The 19,952-nt window shown below is 41.5% G+C and overlaps 2 protein-coding genes across 4 annotated transcripts in view; both read right to left on the reverse strand.

Annotated features, from left to right (window-relative positions):
- LDLRAD3 (low density lipoprotein receptor class A domain containing 3) overlaps positions 1-19,952 on the reverse strand; it is an 852,030-nt gene that overhangs the window by 574,263 nt on the left and 257,815 nt on the right. The window lies entirely within an intron of this gene.
- Positions 1-19,952, reverse strand: part of PAMR1 (peptidase domain containing associated with muscle regeneration 1) — a 92,934-nt gene that overhangs the window by 16,776 nt on the left and 56,206 nt on the right. The window contains exon 6 of the mRNA XM_007521823.3: positions 19,748-19,855. Within this exon, the coding sequence (XP_007521885.1) occupies positions 19,748-19,855 (108 nt within the window). The remainder of the gene's footprint in view (positions 1-19,747; positions 19,856-19,952) is intronic.

Consider the following 19,952-nt stretch of genomic DNA (forward strand, 5'->3'; position numbering starts at 1 on the left):
AGACACAGGCACACCCTTCTAAAGCAATTCTTATGCAATGCAATGATACATTTGACATACTTCCCCCACCCCAATTACCGCAGTTCCCTTTCAAGCAAGTTACTGGCTTTCTTCTAGACAGGGAAAAAATGTCCTATCCAGAAAGCACTTCAAAAATATTTAAGTACTACAAAAAATAAATGGACAAATTTCCTATCTATAACAATGTGGCTAATGATCTCAATGATACTTGGTGAGTTTTGGGACTAAACCATAAGAGAAATATCCCTAGTGGGTGACTCCAAACCCCCATCTTCAATGTAAAAACCGGATCTCACTGAATGAGCTGTTCAAGGATACTGAGATGAAATAAGTACAGTGCTCTTTTGGAAGCTATAAGTAGACTCAAAAAGTCTTGGTGCTCGTTTCCAGGAATGCCTCTGTTATGTGGGAGGAAGAAGCAGGAAAACCATTGCATATGCTTCCATGATGGAGCTACCTTCTTTGGGTACAGATTCATTCAATTCAGAACATGTAGCCCAGAAACAACCAATGGGAACTCACATTATGTAATATCTCTAGAAGCATGGTGTGTTACACCTGTACATCTTAGAACATGGAATTAGTTGCCAACACAAAGACCAAAAGATTTCTTTAAACATACACACACACAATACTATCTTAAATGACACACTTATTTTATTTATTCATTCATTTATTGGATAGAGACAGAAACTAAGATAAAATAGGGGTAGGAGAAGAGACTTGCAGCACTATTTTACCACTTGTGAGGCTTCCCCTCTGTAGGTGAAGACCATGGACTCGAACCTGGGTCATTGGCATGTTAACAAGTACACTCAATGGAGTGTGCTACCAAGTAGCCACTTTAAGGGCAAACTGTAGACCTGGAAAACCTGAGACTGTATTCCTACCTGGCAACAGTCAGCAGGCTTGAGGAAAGACTGCCAAGATGAGAGCCGCAGTCTGTCCCCACTAGGATGTCCGACCTCGTAGGCACTAGGATCTGTGCTCAGCCATATCAGGGGGCAATTTTTTTAAAAAAATTGGTTTTATTCAGGTGGAGCTTCTTTTTTTTACATATATTTATTTATTCCCTTTTGTTGCCCTTGTCGTTTTATTGTTTTGGTTATTATTGTTGTTGTTATTGATGTCATTGTGGTTAGATAGGACAGACAGAAATGGAGAGAGGAGGGAAAGACAGAGAGGGGGAGAGAAAGATAGATACCTGCAGACCTGCTTCACTACTTGTGAAGTGACTCCCCTGCAGGTGGGGAGCCGAGGGATCCTTATGCCAGTCCTTCTTGCACTTTGCACCACGTGCGCTTAACCCGCTCCGCTACCGCCCGACTCCCCAGGTGGAGCTTCTTATCAACATTGAACTTTGCTTTCTGAAACTTATGGTTAAGAAAAATTGAGTGGTACTTAAGAACAGACCTAAAATACCAAAAGGATATGAACTAAGCTCTAGTCACTTCCATTTCAGCAGAAACCAAGAAATCACTTCTATAATAAGCCTGATATTTGGCTGTCTTTACTCTCCTTGGAAATAAGTAGTTCTATGGTCTACTAGGCTCCCACCTCATGATTTACCATATGCAGGATCTTCATGTATCATATTGCTGTGTGTTTACTGTGGGTATAGTTAGCAAGGATACTAGAAGTAACACAGCCTTAGGACAACTCAGGCATTTTGTTTTACTTACGAAGATCTAAAAGATGACTTACAGAGAAACTGACTCAGGATAAACAAATCTTCCCACATTTTTATTATTCATTAATAATGTAATACATCTGAAATCAAGTCACATTTAATTTTCATGTAGCATTTCCTTACTCTCAATTTGCAGAAAATATTAGGTCAATGGTGTGCTTTCGACTTGGTAAATCAATCAAATGGAGAGCTGTTATTTGGTTTTAAACCTTTGCTCGGGGAATGTCATCAGGACAGACCCAAGGGATGTTTTCAAATTAGGGTTCAGTGGAAGGCAAGACGGTATGGTAAACATTCAAGAGGGAAAAACAATAGCAATAGATTTACAAAGGATTCATATATGTATTTACCTGACTACTTAAATATATATGCTAATTTACTGAAGGAAATATAAAATTGTGATATTCTGTAGGAAACTAGAAACCTTAGAAAATAACAAGACAGGGAGTCGGGTGGTAGCGCAGTGGGTTAAGCGCACGTGGCGCAAAGCGCAAGGACCGGCATAAGGATCCCAGTTGGAGCCCCCGGCTCCCCACCTGCAGGGGAAGTCACTTCACAAGTGGTGAAGCAGGTCTGCAGGTGTCTTATCTTTCTTTCCCCCTCTCTGTCTTCTCTTCCTCTCTCCATTTCTGTCTGTCCTATCCAACAACAATGACATCAACAACAATGACATCAATAACAACAATAATAACTACAACAAGGACACCAAAAGGGAATAAATAAATATTTTTAAAAATTACCAAAAAAAGAAAATAACAAGACAAATCTAGAATTGACAAGTAACAAGCAACAGAAGCTAGTAGTAACTTAGAGGCTAAGTTTAATGATAAATCAGATATAGCTCTAGGGCACTAATAAATGGAAGGATAACTTTTAAAATTCAAAATTACATCAAAATGACAGAGGTAAATATATATATAAGGGGTAGAGGTGTTCTAGTGAGAAGGCTAATAAATACTTGCATATGAAAAGGAAATATGAAAATAGAATTGAAGCCATATACAAAGAGACAATAGTTAGGCATTTTCCAAAAGTAATAAAAAGACCTAAAGCTATAGAAACATAAAGTCCCAACCAAACATAGACATATTTTATAAAACTGTTATTAAGAAATCATAGTATTTTTTGGCTTATAACATTAAGTAGGACCTTTACTTCTTTATAATTTTTCTTTTCTTTTTTTCCCCTTGTATTTAATTAATTAATTTTTAGGGATGCTAGAGATAGGGAGAAATTGAGAGGGAGGGGGGAGGTAGGTAGGGGATTAGAGAGAGAGACACTTGTAACATAGTTTCACCGCTTATGAAACTTCACCTCTGCAGGTGGGGGCCAGGCTCTTAAACCTAGGTCCTTGTGCACTGCAATGTGTGCACTCTACCATCTGCACTACCACCTGGCCCCATCTTTATACTTTTTCAAATTGTGTCATCAGAAAATATAAGCATGTTTGTTGGTCATTACTGTATTGTTGTTTCTATTAATTTTTAATATTTATTTATTCCTTTTTTTACCCTTGTTGCTTTATTGTTGTAGTCATTATTGTTGTTGTTGTTGGATAGGACAGAGAGAAATGGAGAGAGGAGGGGAAGACAGAGAGGAGGAGAGAAAGATAGACACCTGCAGACCTGCTTCACCGCTTGTGAAGCGACTTCCCTGCAGGTGGGGAGCCGGACTCAAACCAGGATCCTTATGCCAATCCTTGCACTTTGTGCTTTACCCACTGTGCTACCTACCACCTGACTCCCTCTATTAATTTTTTTAAGTATTGGCAAAATTGTTTGGGCTCTCACTGCTATCACTTACACTGTCTTCTATGCTTTTTAAAAATATTGTTTATTGGGGGTCGGGCGGTGGTGCAGTGGGTTAAGCGCATGTGGCGCTAAGCGCAGGGACCAGCGTAAGGATCCCGGTTCGAGCCCCCGGCTCCCCACCTGCAGGGGAGTCGCTTCACAGGCGGTGAAGCAGGTCTGCAGGTGTCTATCTTTCTCTCCCCTTCTCTGTCTTCCCCTCCTCTCTCCATTTCTCTCTGTCCTATCCAACAACGAATTGCGTCAACAAGGGCAATAATGATAACCACAACGAGGCTACAACAAGGGCAACAAAAGGGGGAAAAATGGCCTCCAGGAGCGGTGGATTCATGGTGGAGGCACCGAGCCCAGCAATAACCCTGGAGGAGGAAAAAAAAATATTGTTTATTACATATGAAAGAGAGGGAGAAGTCTACATGAGACAGAGAGAGTGAGATAAATCAGAGTACCAGTGTGGTACATGTATTGAGAATTGAACTGGAAACCTCAGGCATGCAAGTCTGATATTCTACCAGTTGAATCATTTCTTCACCTTCCATGCTGTTTCCAATGTTCTCAAACTCTATAGACCTGTGAAGATGTCTCTACCGTCTTGAATAACCATAGAGTAATCCATTTGTACATATATATTTGTTCATTTTTAAATTTATTTTTATTTACTTTTAATATGAGAGAGAGAAAGAGAGAGAAAGAGAGAGAGAGAGAGAGAGAGAGAAGAGAGAGAGATGGGGGCTCCAGAGCATTGCTTGGCTCTGGCATATGATGGTGCTAGGAATTATGAGCCCTAGAGCCTGAGGCATGAAAGTCTTTTGTATAACTGGTATATTGTCTCCCCAGCCCTGAATACATATTTAAATGAGATTGCTCCTAGACTCTGATGGTAATAAAATGGGCTCCAGAACAAGACAGACATAGGGTCAAACAATCATTTGGTTCCCCAGTATCCAGAATAAGCACAGAGCTGGTGCTCTGTAAATATTTATGTGTGGGTAGAAGAAATAAACAAATTTAGTCATTCTTTCACTTAAGGCACTAGGGCTTGGGTAAATGGCTTAATCTCTCAAGCTTGCTTCAATCATCTGTAAAATGGGATACTATTTTTCTGGTCACAATGGTTTTGAAGAATAATTTCTTTTTACTTTTGCTACCACAGTTATCACTGGGTCTGTGTACCTGGAGATTACTCTACTGCTGCTGGCAACCATTTTTCTCTTCCATTTAATAAAGAGGAAAAGAAGGAGAGGGAGATGGAGAAGAGGAGGGAAAGGTAAAAGGAGAGAGAGAGGGAAAGGGAGGGGAAGAGGAAGGGGAAGACAAAGACACCTGCAGCACTGCTCTAGCACTTGTGAAGCCCCTTGCAGGGGGCTTGAACCCAGGTCTTCATGCATGGCAGAGTTTATGCTGTACCCTGTGCACAACAGCTTAACTACCTTGAGGAATTTTTAAAATTATACTCTGTTTTCTCTTGTTATCCCCCATTTACAAAGCAACCACCTGTCTTTAAAAATCAATTTCTGGGGCCACCACCTTGTTAAGTGCACAAACTAAAATGCACGAGGACCCTGGTTAAAGCCCCTGGTCCCCAACTGCAGAAGGAAAGCTTCATGAATGGATGAAGTAGAGCTGCAGGTGTCTCTGTCTCTCCCTCTCTATCTCTCCCCCCTCAATTTTTGTCTCTATTCAGTAATGAATGAATGAATGAAATAAAAATCTATTCTTCAAACTTATACACCTTAGAAAAAAACCTATGAGGAATTTAAACCCATAAGAAAATACTGGAGGAGTCGGGCTGTAGTACAGCGGGCTAAGCGCAGGTGGTGCAAAGCACAAGGACCGGCATAAGGATCCCGGTTCGAACCCCGGCTCCCCACCTGCAGGGGAGTCGCTTCACAGGCGGTGAAGCAGGTCTGCAGGTGTCTATCTTTCTCTCCTCCTCTCTGTCTTCCCCTCCTCTCTCCATTTCTCTCTGTCCTATCCAACAACGACGACAACAATAAGACAACAAGGGCAACAAAAGGGAATAAATAAATAAATAAATAAAATAAATATTAAAAAAAATAAAAAGAAAAAAAGAAAAAAGAAAATATTGGACCTATTGCATTATAAAGCAAGATTCCATTTTATATTGTAGCCTCTTGGTGATGTCTCCTTAGAGAGGCTTCTAGACATGGCTCCAGTATGCTGATTCAGACTCCAGGGTACCAAGCATAGCCTCTACACAGTCATTTCTTTTAATCCTGCACGGCGCCATTGGTCTCTATCACACAGCCACTGGGCATTATTCTCTCTTCCTTTCCATTTACTTCATGTGCTCTACAAAGCGGCACACTCCCCTGTGATGTTTTTGAATCAAATTCTAAGGCTTCCTCGAACCATCCTTTTCTCTCCCATTTAGTCATTACCTGTCGGGTTCACAGAACATCTGCGTCTCATCAGATCATCTCTCCAGGGTTAGATTTCAAAGCTATCTGCCCCACTTCACTGCCCCAGGTTCTCTTTATAGAAAGCTTTGTGTCTTCCCATTGAAGAGATTCCTGGCTCTTTTCTGTTTGATTTTTCAAGGGCTTTGTGTTTCAGTTTCTCTTCAGTGGGACGGATGTTTTCACACAAAACCAAATGAGAATTTAAAACATCTGCATCTCACTGGAAGTAGCATCAAGCTCCTGCTTTGCTTAATAAAATGTTTCATGATTAATCAAAAATAGCACATTGTTGCCACTTTGTAGACTCAGTCTGGGGAAATAACAAACACATTAAGTTTAGCATGTCACTGCATGCTACTTTGTGGACAAAAACAGAACATGAGGGTACATTCCTCTGGGATATTTCTTTCTGAGAAGCACTAAAAAAAAATCATCAGTACCCTTGACGTGTTTGCTTAGGCCAGCAGCATGCCTCAGTTCTATGTGATGCCACTTCACAAAAGGCTATCTGATGGCTTTGGGCTTGCTCATAGAGGGAATAGAGGGAATGCCAGCTGGACTTCTACATGTGTCCTTGCTGCTAACATCTGGCACCTGAAACTTTCAGAGGATTTTCCCTAGGCATGGACACCATACCGTCCATATAGAAAATGCCTCAATTTTGGTCCCTACACCTTCCACATCCCAGGGTTGCTTAAAGCCATTGACTGATGGGTGTGGAAATACAAAAGTCCGACTACTTGAGGTGCTCGTTACACTTGTTGCATTGAAGTTCATTAAGGTGCTCACTAGACTCCCTTACACTCCAGGGGCTCAGGCTGAATCTAGAAGTGTAGTTGAAATCACTCTGGCTTGATTTATTTTCTTTTTTTATTGCCTCTTCCCCCCACCATCCACATCCCTATAGTATTTCCTTTATTAAATCATTGGACCCAGTGTTGGGCTCAGGGTCTGTTTGAGGGGAGAAACTAACCCAAGACAGTTCTGCTGTTTTCTCAGCCTTGCATCCTGGGGACACTTGTGCCTTCCAATGGCTGTACTACTTACTACAAGGCAATAGGACCCCAGAGAGGCAACTGTCTCAGGCCTGGATTTTCAGTACTACAAGCCTTTCAGTGTGTGGAATGCAGAGTGGAAGATCTTGGGTGAATGGTAGAGGAACCAGAAAGGACAGATCTTATCAGAGGGCCCTTAGCACCTATATATACTATCCTGTTCCAGAACATCCCCATGTCAACACCTGATTGCCTGAAAGGCTTTGAATTAGTGAGTTACCCCAGCTAAACAGTGTGGTCCTTGAACCCACCAACCAAGGATGCTCCCTGATGACTTGGTGCTGTCTCTGTAAAGACTGGAGTCTTTTTATAATCCTTGGGAACACAGGAGGCCTGAAAAATAACCGTCCAGATAGTGTGAGAACATATTTAGGAAAAGTGGTTCTTCCGTGCACAGAAATAATACCACCACTGGGGCCAGATGGTGGTACACCAAGTTAAGCACCCTCCCTACAGTGCACAAGGGCCCAGGTTCAAGCCCCTGTACCCCCACTTCCCAAGTGGTGAAGTAGAGCTGCAGGCATCTCTGTCTCCTTCCCTCTCTATCTTCCCCTTCCTTCTCAGTTTCTTTCAGTCTCTATCCAATATTAAATAAACAAAATTAAAAAATAGTGCCACCCAAAATGTTCTATGGTTTCTGGCTAGATCAGCAATACTGTATGTGACAAGAAGGAAATCCAAATTCTCTCTCACCTGACCAGTAACAAGAAAACAGACTTTTTTTTGCCACTATAGCACTATCCACCCATATTCCTGTCCACAAAAATATCTTTCTCTGAATGAATCTAGAAACTAAATACCATATACCAAACTCTCATGACTACTCCTCATTACCTTTTGCTCTGTCTCAAAAGTGTAGGTGCAACTTTAAAGGCAAGATGTGTTTTAAGGGGTCAGGTGGTGGCACACCTGGTTAAGCGCACATGTTACAATGTTCAAAGACCCATGTTCAAGCCCCTGGTCCCCACCTGCAGGGGGAAAACTTTGCAAGTGGTGAGGCAGGGCTGCAGGTGTGTCTCTGTCACTCTCCCTTCTCTACCACCCCCTTTACCCTTGATTTATGGCAGTCTCTATTCAATAGATAAATAAAGATAATAAAAAATTAAAATAAAAAGCCATTTAGCCAAAAAAATGTGTTTTAAAAATGAGCCCAGGAATAAAAAAAAAATTTTTTTTAAAAGATTGAGTCACTGCTTTGCCTTTTTGGAAGTCCAATACAATTTTACCGAGAAAGACAGGTGAAGTGCTACTGGCTATTGCTTTCATTGATCATTTCCTTGCCCTGGGCTCCTATTTAAAGAGTGTCTCCTCCTGTGTTGAGCAGAATAAGGCACTGATAGATTTGTTTCGGTATGTTTAGCATGGAATTTTTTTTTCTATAAGCTCAGAAACAGAAGTGGTGTCCACTAAGACTTCTTGTACTAAAATATATGAGACATTTCAAGGATCTTTTCAGCCTTCCTTAACCACCTATAAAATAATGGCTTGGTGTCTTCCTTCTCCCATTCAAGTATTAACCAGACCCGACCCTGTTTAGCTTTCGAGATCGGGCATGTTCAGGGTGGTATGGCCATAGACGTGGTGTCTTCCTTCTAATTCCTTATTTCCCAGCTTTTTAGGGGGAGTAGAGACCACAAACATGTACATATGCATGTATAACTATGTATACACACAGAAGACCATACATAGAGGTCTTAGTAGTGAAAGTGACTAATGCCTTTCTTTGCTTCTAAAGTCACATCAGAACTTTAGAACCTAGCCAAGAAATAACATAAAGCTAATATTGGAGGTCGTAAGTGAATTTCAGTGAGGTGTAGTGTCTCAGAAAATACAGCCAAATGAGGCAGTCAGTTGTAGTTATGTTGCAACGACATCAGGTCCAAGTCACTGAACTGCTTAGGCCATCATGTTGTCTGAAAGACGATCTCTTAATCAAAAGTCCCTAGTTTCCTAAGACTAATCACTAGGGATGTACTGGAATTTGAGCCCCTATGATACAAGACAGAACTGTTGACACAGAGATTATAGTTTAGACAGGATCCATGTTGAATTTCATGCAATGTGATCAGCTGATTAAGGGCACAATTATTAAAGGTGAGAACATTAGCAAAGGGGGACCAGGCAGTGGCACACCTGGTTGAGAGGACACATTACAATGCACAAGGACCCAGGTTCAAGCCCCTGGTGCCCACCTGCAGGGGGAAAGCTTCATGAGTGGTGAAGCAGGGCTGCAAGTGTCTCTATGTCTCTTTTCCTCTCTACTTCCTCCTCTCATCTCAATTTCCCTCTGTCTCTACCCAGTAATATATAAATAAAATATAATTAAAACATTTTTAAGAGCTTAATAAAAAAAGAAAATTAGTTAAGGCCCAGTAATGTTTCCTAATAAATGTAGTAGTCAGTTCTTTTTTGCCAGAAAACTCCAGAGACAGAGAAATTTAAGATTGATAGTTTCACTTGATACAAACATTAAAGCTAAAATTAACTCTTGTACCATCTAGTAATCTCACTTCTAATTATTTTGTTTTCCTTTCATTTTTTTTACATATGCCCTGCTTGTTTTCAGTAGTGATCTGACATCATAGGTAACACTTGAATAAAAAAACAATTTCTTTCATCATATTTTACATTAATGAAATATTCTTGGAAGCCAAATAGTCAGTGGCTTATTCTGTGTCATTAACAGAAGTGCAGTTTCAGAACTATAAGACTGTCTGAGAGTTCCAGCAAAGAAAACAGACCTGGGAGTTGGGCGGTAGCGTAGCGGGTTAAGCACACATGGCGCAAAGCGTGAGGACCGGCATAAAGGATCTCAGTTCGAGCCCCTGGCTCCCCACCTGTAGGGAAGTTGCTTCACAGGCAGTGAAGCAGGTCTGCAGGTGTCTAACTTTCTCTCCCCCTCTTTGTCTTCCCCTCCCCTCTCCATTTCTCTCTGTCCTAACAACAATGACATAATAACAACAACCATAATAACTACCCCAATAATAAAAAACAACAAGGGCAATGAAAGGGAAAATAAATAAATATTAAAAAAATATATAAGAAAGAAAAAAAAATAGACCCAAAATCAACAACATTCCTCACTTCTCTGTCTAGCTGGCAGTGGGGGCTAGTGGCAGAGGGCATTAAGTTCAGTCCTTAGTTTTCTTGGCGCCCATTCATTCTCACTCATCACCAAAGTCAAGGAAATGATTTGTGACAGAATCTAGGTTCTGTTTGGAAAAGGTATTAGCTTTCTCATCTGGGCTTTGTTCATTCTGGAAACCTGATGTAGGAGACCAAGCCCAGAGGCCATCACTGGAGGTGCTCTTACCTTTCCCTCACTTCTTCTTACTCAGCTCATATTTGAGTTTGGTGCCTTTGCACCAAACCAGTATCTTTTACTTCCCCAAGGTCTTCCTCAGCCAGGCATAATGACATGAAAAAACTCGTCTTATCCCTTTCCAGCCAATGAAATTCCACTGCTAAGCTAATGTTTTCCAACCCTCTGTGGATGTGAATGAGACAGTATCCATGTGAAACGCTGCTTGGATTGCACACACTCTGTCCATTCATTCAGCAGCAATTTGGAGCTGAGGTCCACAATTAGCTATTTGATCTTAATCAGTATTGTCCTTGGCCCCTGGTACACTGTGTCTTTCCAATAGCACTTTTCCGGTGTTTGGATGACCTATTTAATTAAGCAGCAGAAACTTCCTGAGCCCAAGAGACAAGTCAACTTAAAAAAATCTTCAAAAAGTTCTGGTCATTGTGCTTTTGTTTAAAAACAGTAAGACACATCCTCAATTGTAGCATAGACCAGAAACTCAAGCAACTGGTAGAACCTGGCTTCCTCTACCTGGTGGATCTGCTTAGGAATAGCTTTCCTGTGTTGTCTCAAACCTCAGGTTTCTGAGTCAGCTCTTTGGGACTTGTGGGGAGTGAGTAATAATGCTAAACCACCAGAAGAAATGTCCCTGGTGATGTTTGTAGTCAGCTTTTCAAAAAATAAGAAAAAGCCAGAACTGACCAGTTCTGCTCTGTTGAGCCTTGAGGATGAGGAAAAGGATCTTTTAGAAAAGGCCCGAGTTTCTGGGCACCTTTCAATCCTAAAACTCTGTTCACTTAGTAATTCTCTCATTAGCACTGCCAAACGCCTTAATAGAAAAGTTGTAGAGGGGGCTGGGTGGATAGCACACTGGGTTAAGCAGACACAGTGCAAAGCGCAAGGACCCGCCCAAGGATCCTAGTTTGAGTCCCCAGCTCCCCACCTACAGGGAGGTCACTTTACAAGTGGTGAAGCAGGCCTGCAGATACCTATCTATCTCTATCCCTTTTTACTTCCCCTTCCCTCTCTATTTCTCTGTCCTATCCAATTGAAAAAAAAAAAACGGGGGAGTCTGGCAGTAGCGCAGCGGGGTTAAGTGCACGTGGCACAAAGCGCAAGGACCGGCATAAGGATCCTGGTTTGAGTCCCGGCTCCTCACCTGCAGGGGAGTCACTTCACAGGCGGTGAAGCAGGTCTGCAGATGTCTATCTTTCTCTCCCCCTCTCTGTCTTCCCCTCCTCTCTCCATTTCTCTCTGTCCTAGCTAACAATGATGACTGTATATTCCTGGTTTACTTTCTCAGAACTGGGTCAAATACGTTTGATGAGATAAATCTGTAAAGGGAGGAGAATAATAGTACCCACCCAATGAGGATGTTGTAACAATTAAATATTGTGTCCTTTGGGATAAAGTGAATGGAATCGGAGAGGATTATGCTTCAGCTCAGTGAAGCAAGTAAGGAGGTAAAGGACAACTACAGAATGGCTTCACTCATATGCAGAATATAGCAAATTGAGCATATGAATGTGAAACAAACAAACAAACAAACAAACAAAAAAAACACCCAACCTATTTCTAAGACTGTGGAAGAACTATAGTGGTTATCTATGGAGGTGGGGATGGGGACAAAGATCTTTGGTGATGGGAGTGGTGAAAAAAAAAAGGACTATACTGTAAACCATTACCCAATAAAGCTCTAAAGTTAAAAAAAATATGAAAACAGGTCTGGTCTACACCAATAGAAGACAGAAAATAACTCATGTTGTTCTTAATATATATAAATTATCTATACATATATTTTTTTCCACAAACAGAAACCCTGTCCTCATTAAATGACAATTTTCTACTTCTCTCTTCCCTAATACATTCTACCTTCAGTCTTGTTTTTTGTTTTGTTTCTGTTTCTGTTTTGTTTTGTTTTGTTTTTTGCCTCCAGGGTTATTGCTGGGGCTCAGTGCCTGCACTACAAATCTACTGCTCCTGGAGGCCATTTTTTCCCCATTTTTGTTGCCCTTGTTGTTGTCATTATTGTTATTGTTGCCATTGATGCTGTTGGATAGAACAAAGAGAAATCGAGAGAGAAGGAGAGTCAGAGAGGGGGAGAGAAAGATAAGACAGCTGCAGACTGGCTTCACTGCTTTTCATGTAGTGCTGGAAATTGAACCCAGGGGTTCACACACGCAAGACACCTGCTCTATCACTGAGTCGTCTCTCCAGCCCTGTTTCTTTTTTTTGTACTTGGATAGGAAAAGAACACCCCATGTTTTTGCAAAGAGGAAGCTTTCCTCCTCTGAAGCAGAATGAGGAGAGACAGCAAACACCCCACATAGCAGAACCCTTTCAGCAAAAGTGGGGGCTGGAGTCATACTTGAGAGTCCTGAATAGATAGGATGTTTGTTTCCAATAGAAATTAAATTTCCAAAAATAAATAAATAAATAAACAATTGAATTGAATAAACTAAGGCAACCATACATAAAAAAGAAATTAAATTTCCTTACTTCTCCTGTCCTTCTATTTCTTGCATCCTTCTCCCACCTCCCTCTGCGTGAAGGTAGCCCATTAGCTCAAATGGATTACATATTAACCTGGAACCAAAATAAAATCTGTATTAAGTCCTGCCTCAGTGACCTCACCTGCTAAAGCACACCTAACAGAGCCCAGCAAAGGAGCCAGCAAGAAGCAAGTTCAGTAAAGCAATGGTGACTCTGGTCCTTTCCACACTGGTGGGCACTCCAATCCGAGGCCTTGGAGCCAATCATGTTGCAGGGCTGTTCACAGAATCTCCCCACCCCCTTGTTCTTTACTTGGAATAGCATCTGTAACTAAAATAATTGCTGACTAGCAAAATATACTTCTTGTCACCAACCCCCAAGCATCTTTTCCTGAGGGAGACCTGGCAATACTTTGGTTAAGTGACCACAAGGCCAAGGAACTCAGCAGGATCAATGGTAAAGCATCACTTCGTCAGTATAAATTCAGGGATGACTCAAATTTCCGCTAGATGATAAAAACAGACAAATACTCTAACAACAATACCAAAGTAGTTTCTATTTCATTGAGTGACAGTTTTTGCTTTCCAGATGTAAGTCCTGCTAGAAAAGCATCCCCTAAGTCTACCAAAAAGGATGTCAGAGGTTGAGTTCTGTGTTGGGAGGGAGTGCAGGCAAAATACAAAAAAGACAAAAAGTGACAAAAAGACAAAAGACAAAAAATGGCTTGCTGGCAAATGGTATTCTAGGGGTTTTTCCAGTCACTGGATTCTTCCAAATTGCTCTCCATGCGATTCTCCCTATAACAACTCATGACTCAGCAAGCCAGCTTGCTCATTCACTTGCTGTTCTTGATTCTCTAATAAAATATGTGATAGTGTACCCTCCTACCTTATGGTTTTGTTAATTAATCCTTTCTTAAATAAAAAAAAATATATGTGATAGTGTGGGGATCCAGTCTTAGCATAACCACCAGAGGGTGACATGCAGCCAGCCCACCCATGTCAAGTGAATGGCCTCTGAAAAACTCCATAAGGAAAAGGCAGGCTAATCCAATAACAGGGTGCATTGCTCTGAAGTTTCTAGTACCAGTTTCTTTGACATCCCTCCATTTATCATTTCTTTTTTAAAAAAAATATTTTTTAATTTATTTTAATGAGAGATAGAGAGAAAGAGAATGAGACCAGAGTACTGACTAACTCTGCTTTATGGTGGTGCTAGGGGTTGAATCAGGGACTTCAGTGCCCCTGGCATAAAAGTCTTTTTGCATAGCTATTATGCTGTCTCCCCAAACTCCATTTATCATTTCTAATAGTTTCCACTTACTAGCCTTTCCTGGCTTCACAGGTTCCTCATCAGACCCAATATGTGTCTTCTCCTGGGATTCAGGATTCCTTTGAGACAATGACATTGGCATTGTCTTTGTACCCATTTAAAATGGAATCTCTCTTATCTCTGTGCAGATGATGTGGAGGCAAAATGAGTGTTCTGGCGATGATTCAGGAAGAGTGATACAAGAAGAAGATGTAAAAAATCTTGGGAAAATGTTCCCTTCTTTCCCAGGGACCCACCCACATGGGCTAAGTCTGCACCAAGTCTGTGAAGAAGGTGGTCCAGCCCTACCCTATGATCCTGCAATTCCTCTCCTGGGGATATATCCTAAGGAATTAAACACACCATTCCAAAAAAATTTGTGTATACCTATGCTCATAGTAGCACAATTTGTAATAGTCAAAAACTGGAAGCAACCCAGGTATCCAACAACAGATGAGTGGCTAAGCAAGTTGTGGCATATATACATAATAGAATACTACTTATGTATTAAAAATGGCGATTTCACCACTTTCAGCCCATCTTGGATGGAGCTTGAAGAAATCATGTTACGTGAAATAAGTCAGAAACAGAAGGGTGAATATGGGATGATCTCACTCTCAGGCAGAAGCTGAAAAACAAGATCAGAAGAGAAAACACTAAGCAGAACTTGGACTGGAAAGACTCTGGGGTGGGTGGTGGGGGAGAATGCAGGTCCTGGAACATGATGGCAGAGAACCTAGTGTGGGTTGTATTGTTGTTGTGTGGAAACTGAGAAATGTTATTATACATGTACAAACTATTGTATCCACTGTCAACTGTAAAACATTAATCTCCCAATAAAGAGTGTTTTTAAAAAAGAAGGTAGTCCAGTTAGCTTCTAGAAATACTGTTTCCCTCGTCCCTTTACAGAAGGATCTCACTTTTTTTTTTAACAGAACTATTAAGTGACCATAACTTGGGATCAGAAGTAGATGACAATGGCTCCCATTACCCCACTCAATGCCATATGTGGACTATTTCACTCCACTCTCCATAAACACCTCTGACGAGCTTCCGATAGTTTTTTCTTTTCTTGGATCTAGCACAACTTCCCACGAATTGCACTACAATCAGGTTTACCCTTTTAAGTGGGTAAACTGAGGCTTATAGGTAATATCTGACTAGCTCAAGGCCACCTGACCAAGCAAATGGCAAGCTCAGAGACTAACTAGTCAAGGTCTTTCTGACCACAGAGTTCCTGCACTTCACCTTTCAAGGCACCATCTCACTAAGAACAAAGGGCTCGCTCCAGCTTCCCATGTATTGAGAATAAGACAGAAATTCAAGAGAACCATTTTTACAATCTAAGAACAATTTACATCAACCCCACCAAACCCACAGTACATTATTTGTTTGTGATGAGGAAAGTGACTACAAGTGACCTGGGGGTTCTCAACACATACTGCATCACCACTAGCATTTCCCTGAAAACCCCCAAGTTCTTAGTCACTTATTCTGCTGAGAGAAAGGCCAGTTGTCCCTTTGAAGATCAAGTATAAAGTGTGCTTCTCATCCTGGGTTCTTTTCTCCCCAGTGCTTGGGACAGGCTAGTGGGAAACCTTCTGGTGCTCTAAAGCCCCAGTGAATCCAGATTCACTCTTCTCCTTTAATTAGTGGAAGCTGATTTGTTTTGTTCCCAGGCGCGTCAGAGCTAGCAGTGTGAGCATTGTCCCCTGAGATTTAGTCTGTTTCATCACTCCTCATTAGGATGCACAGGGAAATTCCTGCATCTTCAACTGGGCCAGAACAACAAAGGCAACATGGAAATTGGAGCAGGGCAATGAATCCCTCCCTCTGCACTTTCTCAAAACAAGATTCTGATCATTTACTCAAGAACTTATTTTGCCCTTGTGTCCCATACAAAGAAACAGGAAACTTCATAGAGGGAATAAGGGGACCCAGTTCTTTACATGGTGGCCCAGAGGGGTTTGAGGGGTGGTTTGCTGAGGGTTCTGGCAAGAGGTTAGGTTGGCCCCAAAGCTGAGGTGGTAGCTACTCCCCTATATTTTTCTCAGAGGTCACCTGAGAACAGGGGAAAGACTTTCCAGCCAGGGAAATGACCTATGGAGAGGCATACAGCTGGAAGCTCAGATGCAAAGGATCCAAAGTGATTCCAAACCAGAGGTTGAAATCCCACCTTTCAGGCATTGTTCCCATCTCTCAGACACTGGTCAGACTCTGATGATCAAGTGATGAGTTGCAGTGTGTTAGGGACACACAGAGACCCTCTCACTCACCCCAAGCAAACCTGTGCTCACTGTTTCTTACTCTTGGCCTACCACCCTTCCAAGTCAGAAGGGGAACTCTTCCCCAGACCCCTGAATTTCCTTTGAAAAGTAAACCCATTTCCAGCTTTGACAAGTATAAACTCTAGTTTCTAAAATATAAGTTCTCATTTTATTTTGAGGGCCTAAGATTCTAATAGTTCATCCTGTAAAGTGGCCTAAGTTTTTAGTGACCACTGTGGCAAATGCTGTCAAGCACTCAACTATATGAGCTTTTTGGACTAATAGCTCAGCACCTGGAAAAGTACAAAAATAACTCTGGATGAGAATCAAGTGTCTGCTAAATGTTGATTGATGCTCTCTCAGTGACAGAACAAATTTAAACACTGTAGAGTTCATCTTAAGTATTAGATGAATAGGTGGTTGTAGAGACATCCATAGAATGGAACATTCAGCAATCATTTTTTTTTCTAGTGAGGTATATCAGCATGGACTGACTGACCTGGGAAAAAGTATCCAGAATACAGACACTGAAAACTATTTTTAACTCAGTTTTTGTTTAAAATGGTGTTTCTTTTTAAAAATGTTAATTAAAATTTATTCATTTAGGGTAGAGACAGAGAGAAATTGGGAGGGGAAGGAAAGATAGGGAGAGACAACTACTGCACTATTTTACCACTCATGAAGCATCTCTCCTGCAAGTGGGGACAAGGGGGCTTGAATCTGGGTCCCTGCACATGCTACAGGTGTGTTCAGTGAGGTGTACCACCCCCCAGCAGTGTTTCTTAACCTTGGCAAGACTTGTGTTTGGACTGGCATTGGCCTTTATCCACTAGGTGCCAGTAGCACTCTCCTCTTTTAACTGTGACAACTAACAATATCTCAAGACATGGACAGACATTCTGCAGGGAGGATATGGAGAGGGAATAAAATTACCCCCTAGTTGAGAACTACTGTTTTAAAATCATGGCACATAGACTCCTGAGATTTGCAGATCATAGAAAAAAAGGCCTGAAGAACACACAATTTGTTAACAGGGAACAAAGGTTGGTCAGGAAAAACAGTGATCTCTTTTTGTTATACACACATCTGTACTGTTTAACTTATTTTTACAAGCACATATTTCTTTTCTAATTGAGTAGAAAATCAACTTTTATTCCCTCTCTACTCACAGACATACTCATATACAAAAAAAAAAAAAAGAATAGTTTCTATCAAGAGATAGTTCATCAGGACTCTCTTGGAAAAGAATGACAGGTGGGCCTTACCTGGAAAAGGAAGTTCTTGAGAAGGACTGATAATGAGAATCAATGACATAAAATTCTTCACTTGATCATTGAAGATGTGTGGTGACAGCAGGGTCCTGAGAGGTGGTAAACAATATGAGAGATGTGGGCTTCTAGCCTCTGGTTTTCTATTTGATGGAGAGCACCATCTTGGACCCTTTGCTTCTAATCTTTCAGCTACTAAAAAGAACACCTACCTTTCCTCAAAGACTCTAGGAGGGATCATTAAAAATAAGTGCCTTTGAGTGGTTCCCCCCCGATAAATAAAAAATGGACTTCTTACTAATGTACGTCTTGGTGCTCTCAACACTATCTTAAAAAAATAAGTACCCAGTCTAACTTTGTCATTTCAGAGTCTGGAGAATCCCAGAGTGCTTGAGTTTCTTGTTAATTTTGACATCTACTCTCCAGGGACATCTTCCCAGTTCATGGATATACTCAAGAGGAAAACGATTTAAGTATGCCTTTTGTATTTCTAGATGACAGAATGCTCTGGAAAGTTGCTAAGGTTTGTTTAGACATTACAAAGTGAACTGCCACAACCAGTTTTTGTTTATTTCCCTCACTGTATTAGGTGGAATACACACCAAAGTTCCAAGAAGGGAAACAAGCCTGTATCTTAAAAATAATAAAACCTTTGATCCCCTACATTGAGGTCAGCAAATTATATTAGAGCTCCACCGTCAATATTTTCACCCAGTTACTAGAGGGCACTACAAACATGAGGATTTTTAGTAATTTTCTGAAAAGCATCCAGGAGTATTTGTCTTGTCTATCTTCAGTGGTGTCTTGAGGCCAAAAGTGATTCAAGGTTCAAGTTATGAATCAATTCACAATGACAGATGTTATCTTCTTTTTCTCCTCCTCCTCCTCTTTTGCCTCCAGAGTTATCACTGGGGCTCAGTGCCTGCACTACAAATCCACGGCTCCTGGAGGCTATTTTTTCCCCTTTTGTTGCCCTTGTATTATTGTTGTTGTGGTTACTATTCTTGTTGTTGTCGTTGTTGGATAGGACAGAGAGAAATGGAGAGAGGAGGGGAAGACGGAGAGGGGGAGAGAAAGATAGACACCTGCAGACCTGATTCACCACCTGTGAATCAACTCCCCTGCAGGTGGAGAGCTGGGGTCTTGAACTGGGATCCTTACACCAGTCTTTGCACTTTGTGCTCCATGTGCTTAACCCACTGCGCTACCGCCCAACTCCCAGCTTCTCTTTTTTTTAAAAAAAATATTTTTAATTATCTTTTTTTATCGGACAGGGATAGCCAGAAATTGAGAGGGCAGGTGCTGGGAGATGAACATAATTAGCATATGGTTGACGTCAGCCTGAGGAACATAGTACAGATTGACATAAACCCACAAGGGCTTATAGGCTAATAGGAATTGACTGAAGCCAGTGTCTGCCAGAAACAGCTCTCTGTTCCAGTTCCTGTGGTTCCTACACACTCTCTTCTTCCCTGGGACCTGCCACACTGCTCCCCAGGGCCTCGAACAAGTGTACCTGAGCTCTGGTAACTAGCTTAGATTTAGGACCCCTGCCATCATAACTAGCTGATCTTTGCCCCTTTGTCTATTTTTTTTTTTTTTTTACCTAAGTAAACCATGTTGTAATAAACCTCCTGTTTGTCTAAATCCCGGACAAGCCTCATGAAAGCTTTTTTATTTTTTAATTTCTATTGGTAGTGAGAGATAGATAGAGAGACAGAGAGAGACATCTGTAGCACTGCCTCACCACTTGCAAAGCTTTCCCCCTGCAGATGGGGATCAGGGGCTCTAACCCAGGGCTTTATGCATTATAACGTGTGCTCAACCAGGTTGTCACCACTCGGCCCCCATCCCAATGTCTCTATTCCCTTATCTGCTATTTCTGGGAGCATGTCCTTGCCACATCACCTGCACACATGTTTGCAATGTGCACTGAGCAAACTGTGCTGGTTCCAGACATCCTAACTCAGGCAGCCCTGCCTTCCTAAAGAGCATCCATATTATGTACCCCTTTACAGCAGACCACGCTCAATACCATGAGACCAGAGGCCCACTAGCAACTTGAGCCCAGTCTTTGCCCATCCCATTCCAGAGATATACTCACAATTTTCACATTGCTTTCCAGTATACCCTGCCAGGCAGGCACATCTGTAAGACCCAACTTGGTCAAGGACACAAGTAGCATCATGGAAACAAGGTGATGAGGAACATGCTGGAAGAGAAAAGGCAATTTCCATCAGTACCTCTGCATAGTGAGCTGAGTTCTTCAAGCCTGGAGTCTTGACCTTTGTGTCTATTAAAGCTTCTAG

This window comes from Erinaceus europaeus, chromosome 17 (genome assembly GCF_950295315.1).
Source record: "Erinaceus europaeus chromosome 17, mEriEur2.1, whole genome shotgun sequence".
Lineage (NCBI taxonomy): Eukaryota > Metazoa > Chordata > Mammalia > Eulipotyphla > Erinaceidae > Erinaceus > Erinaceus europaeus.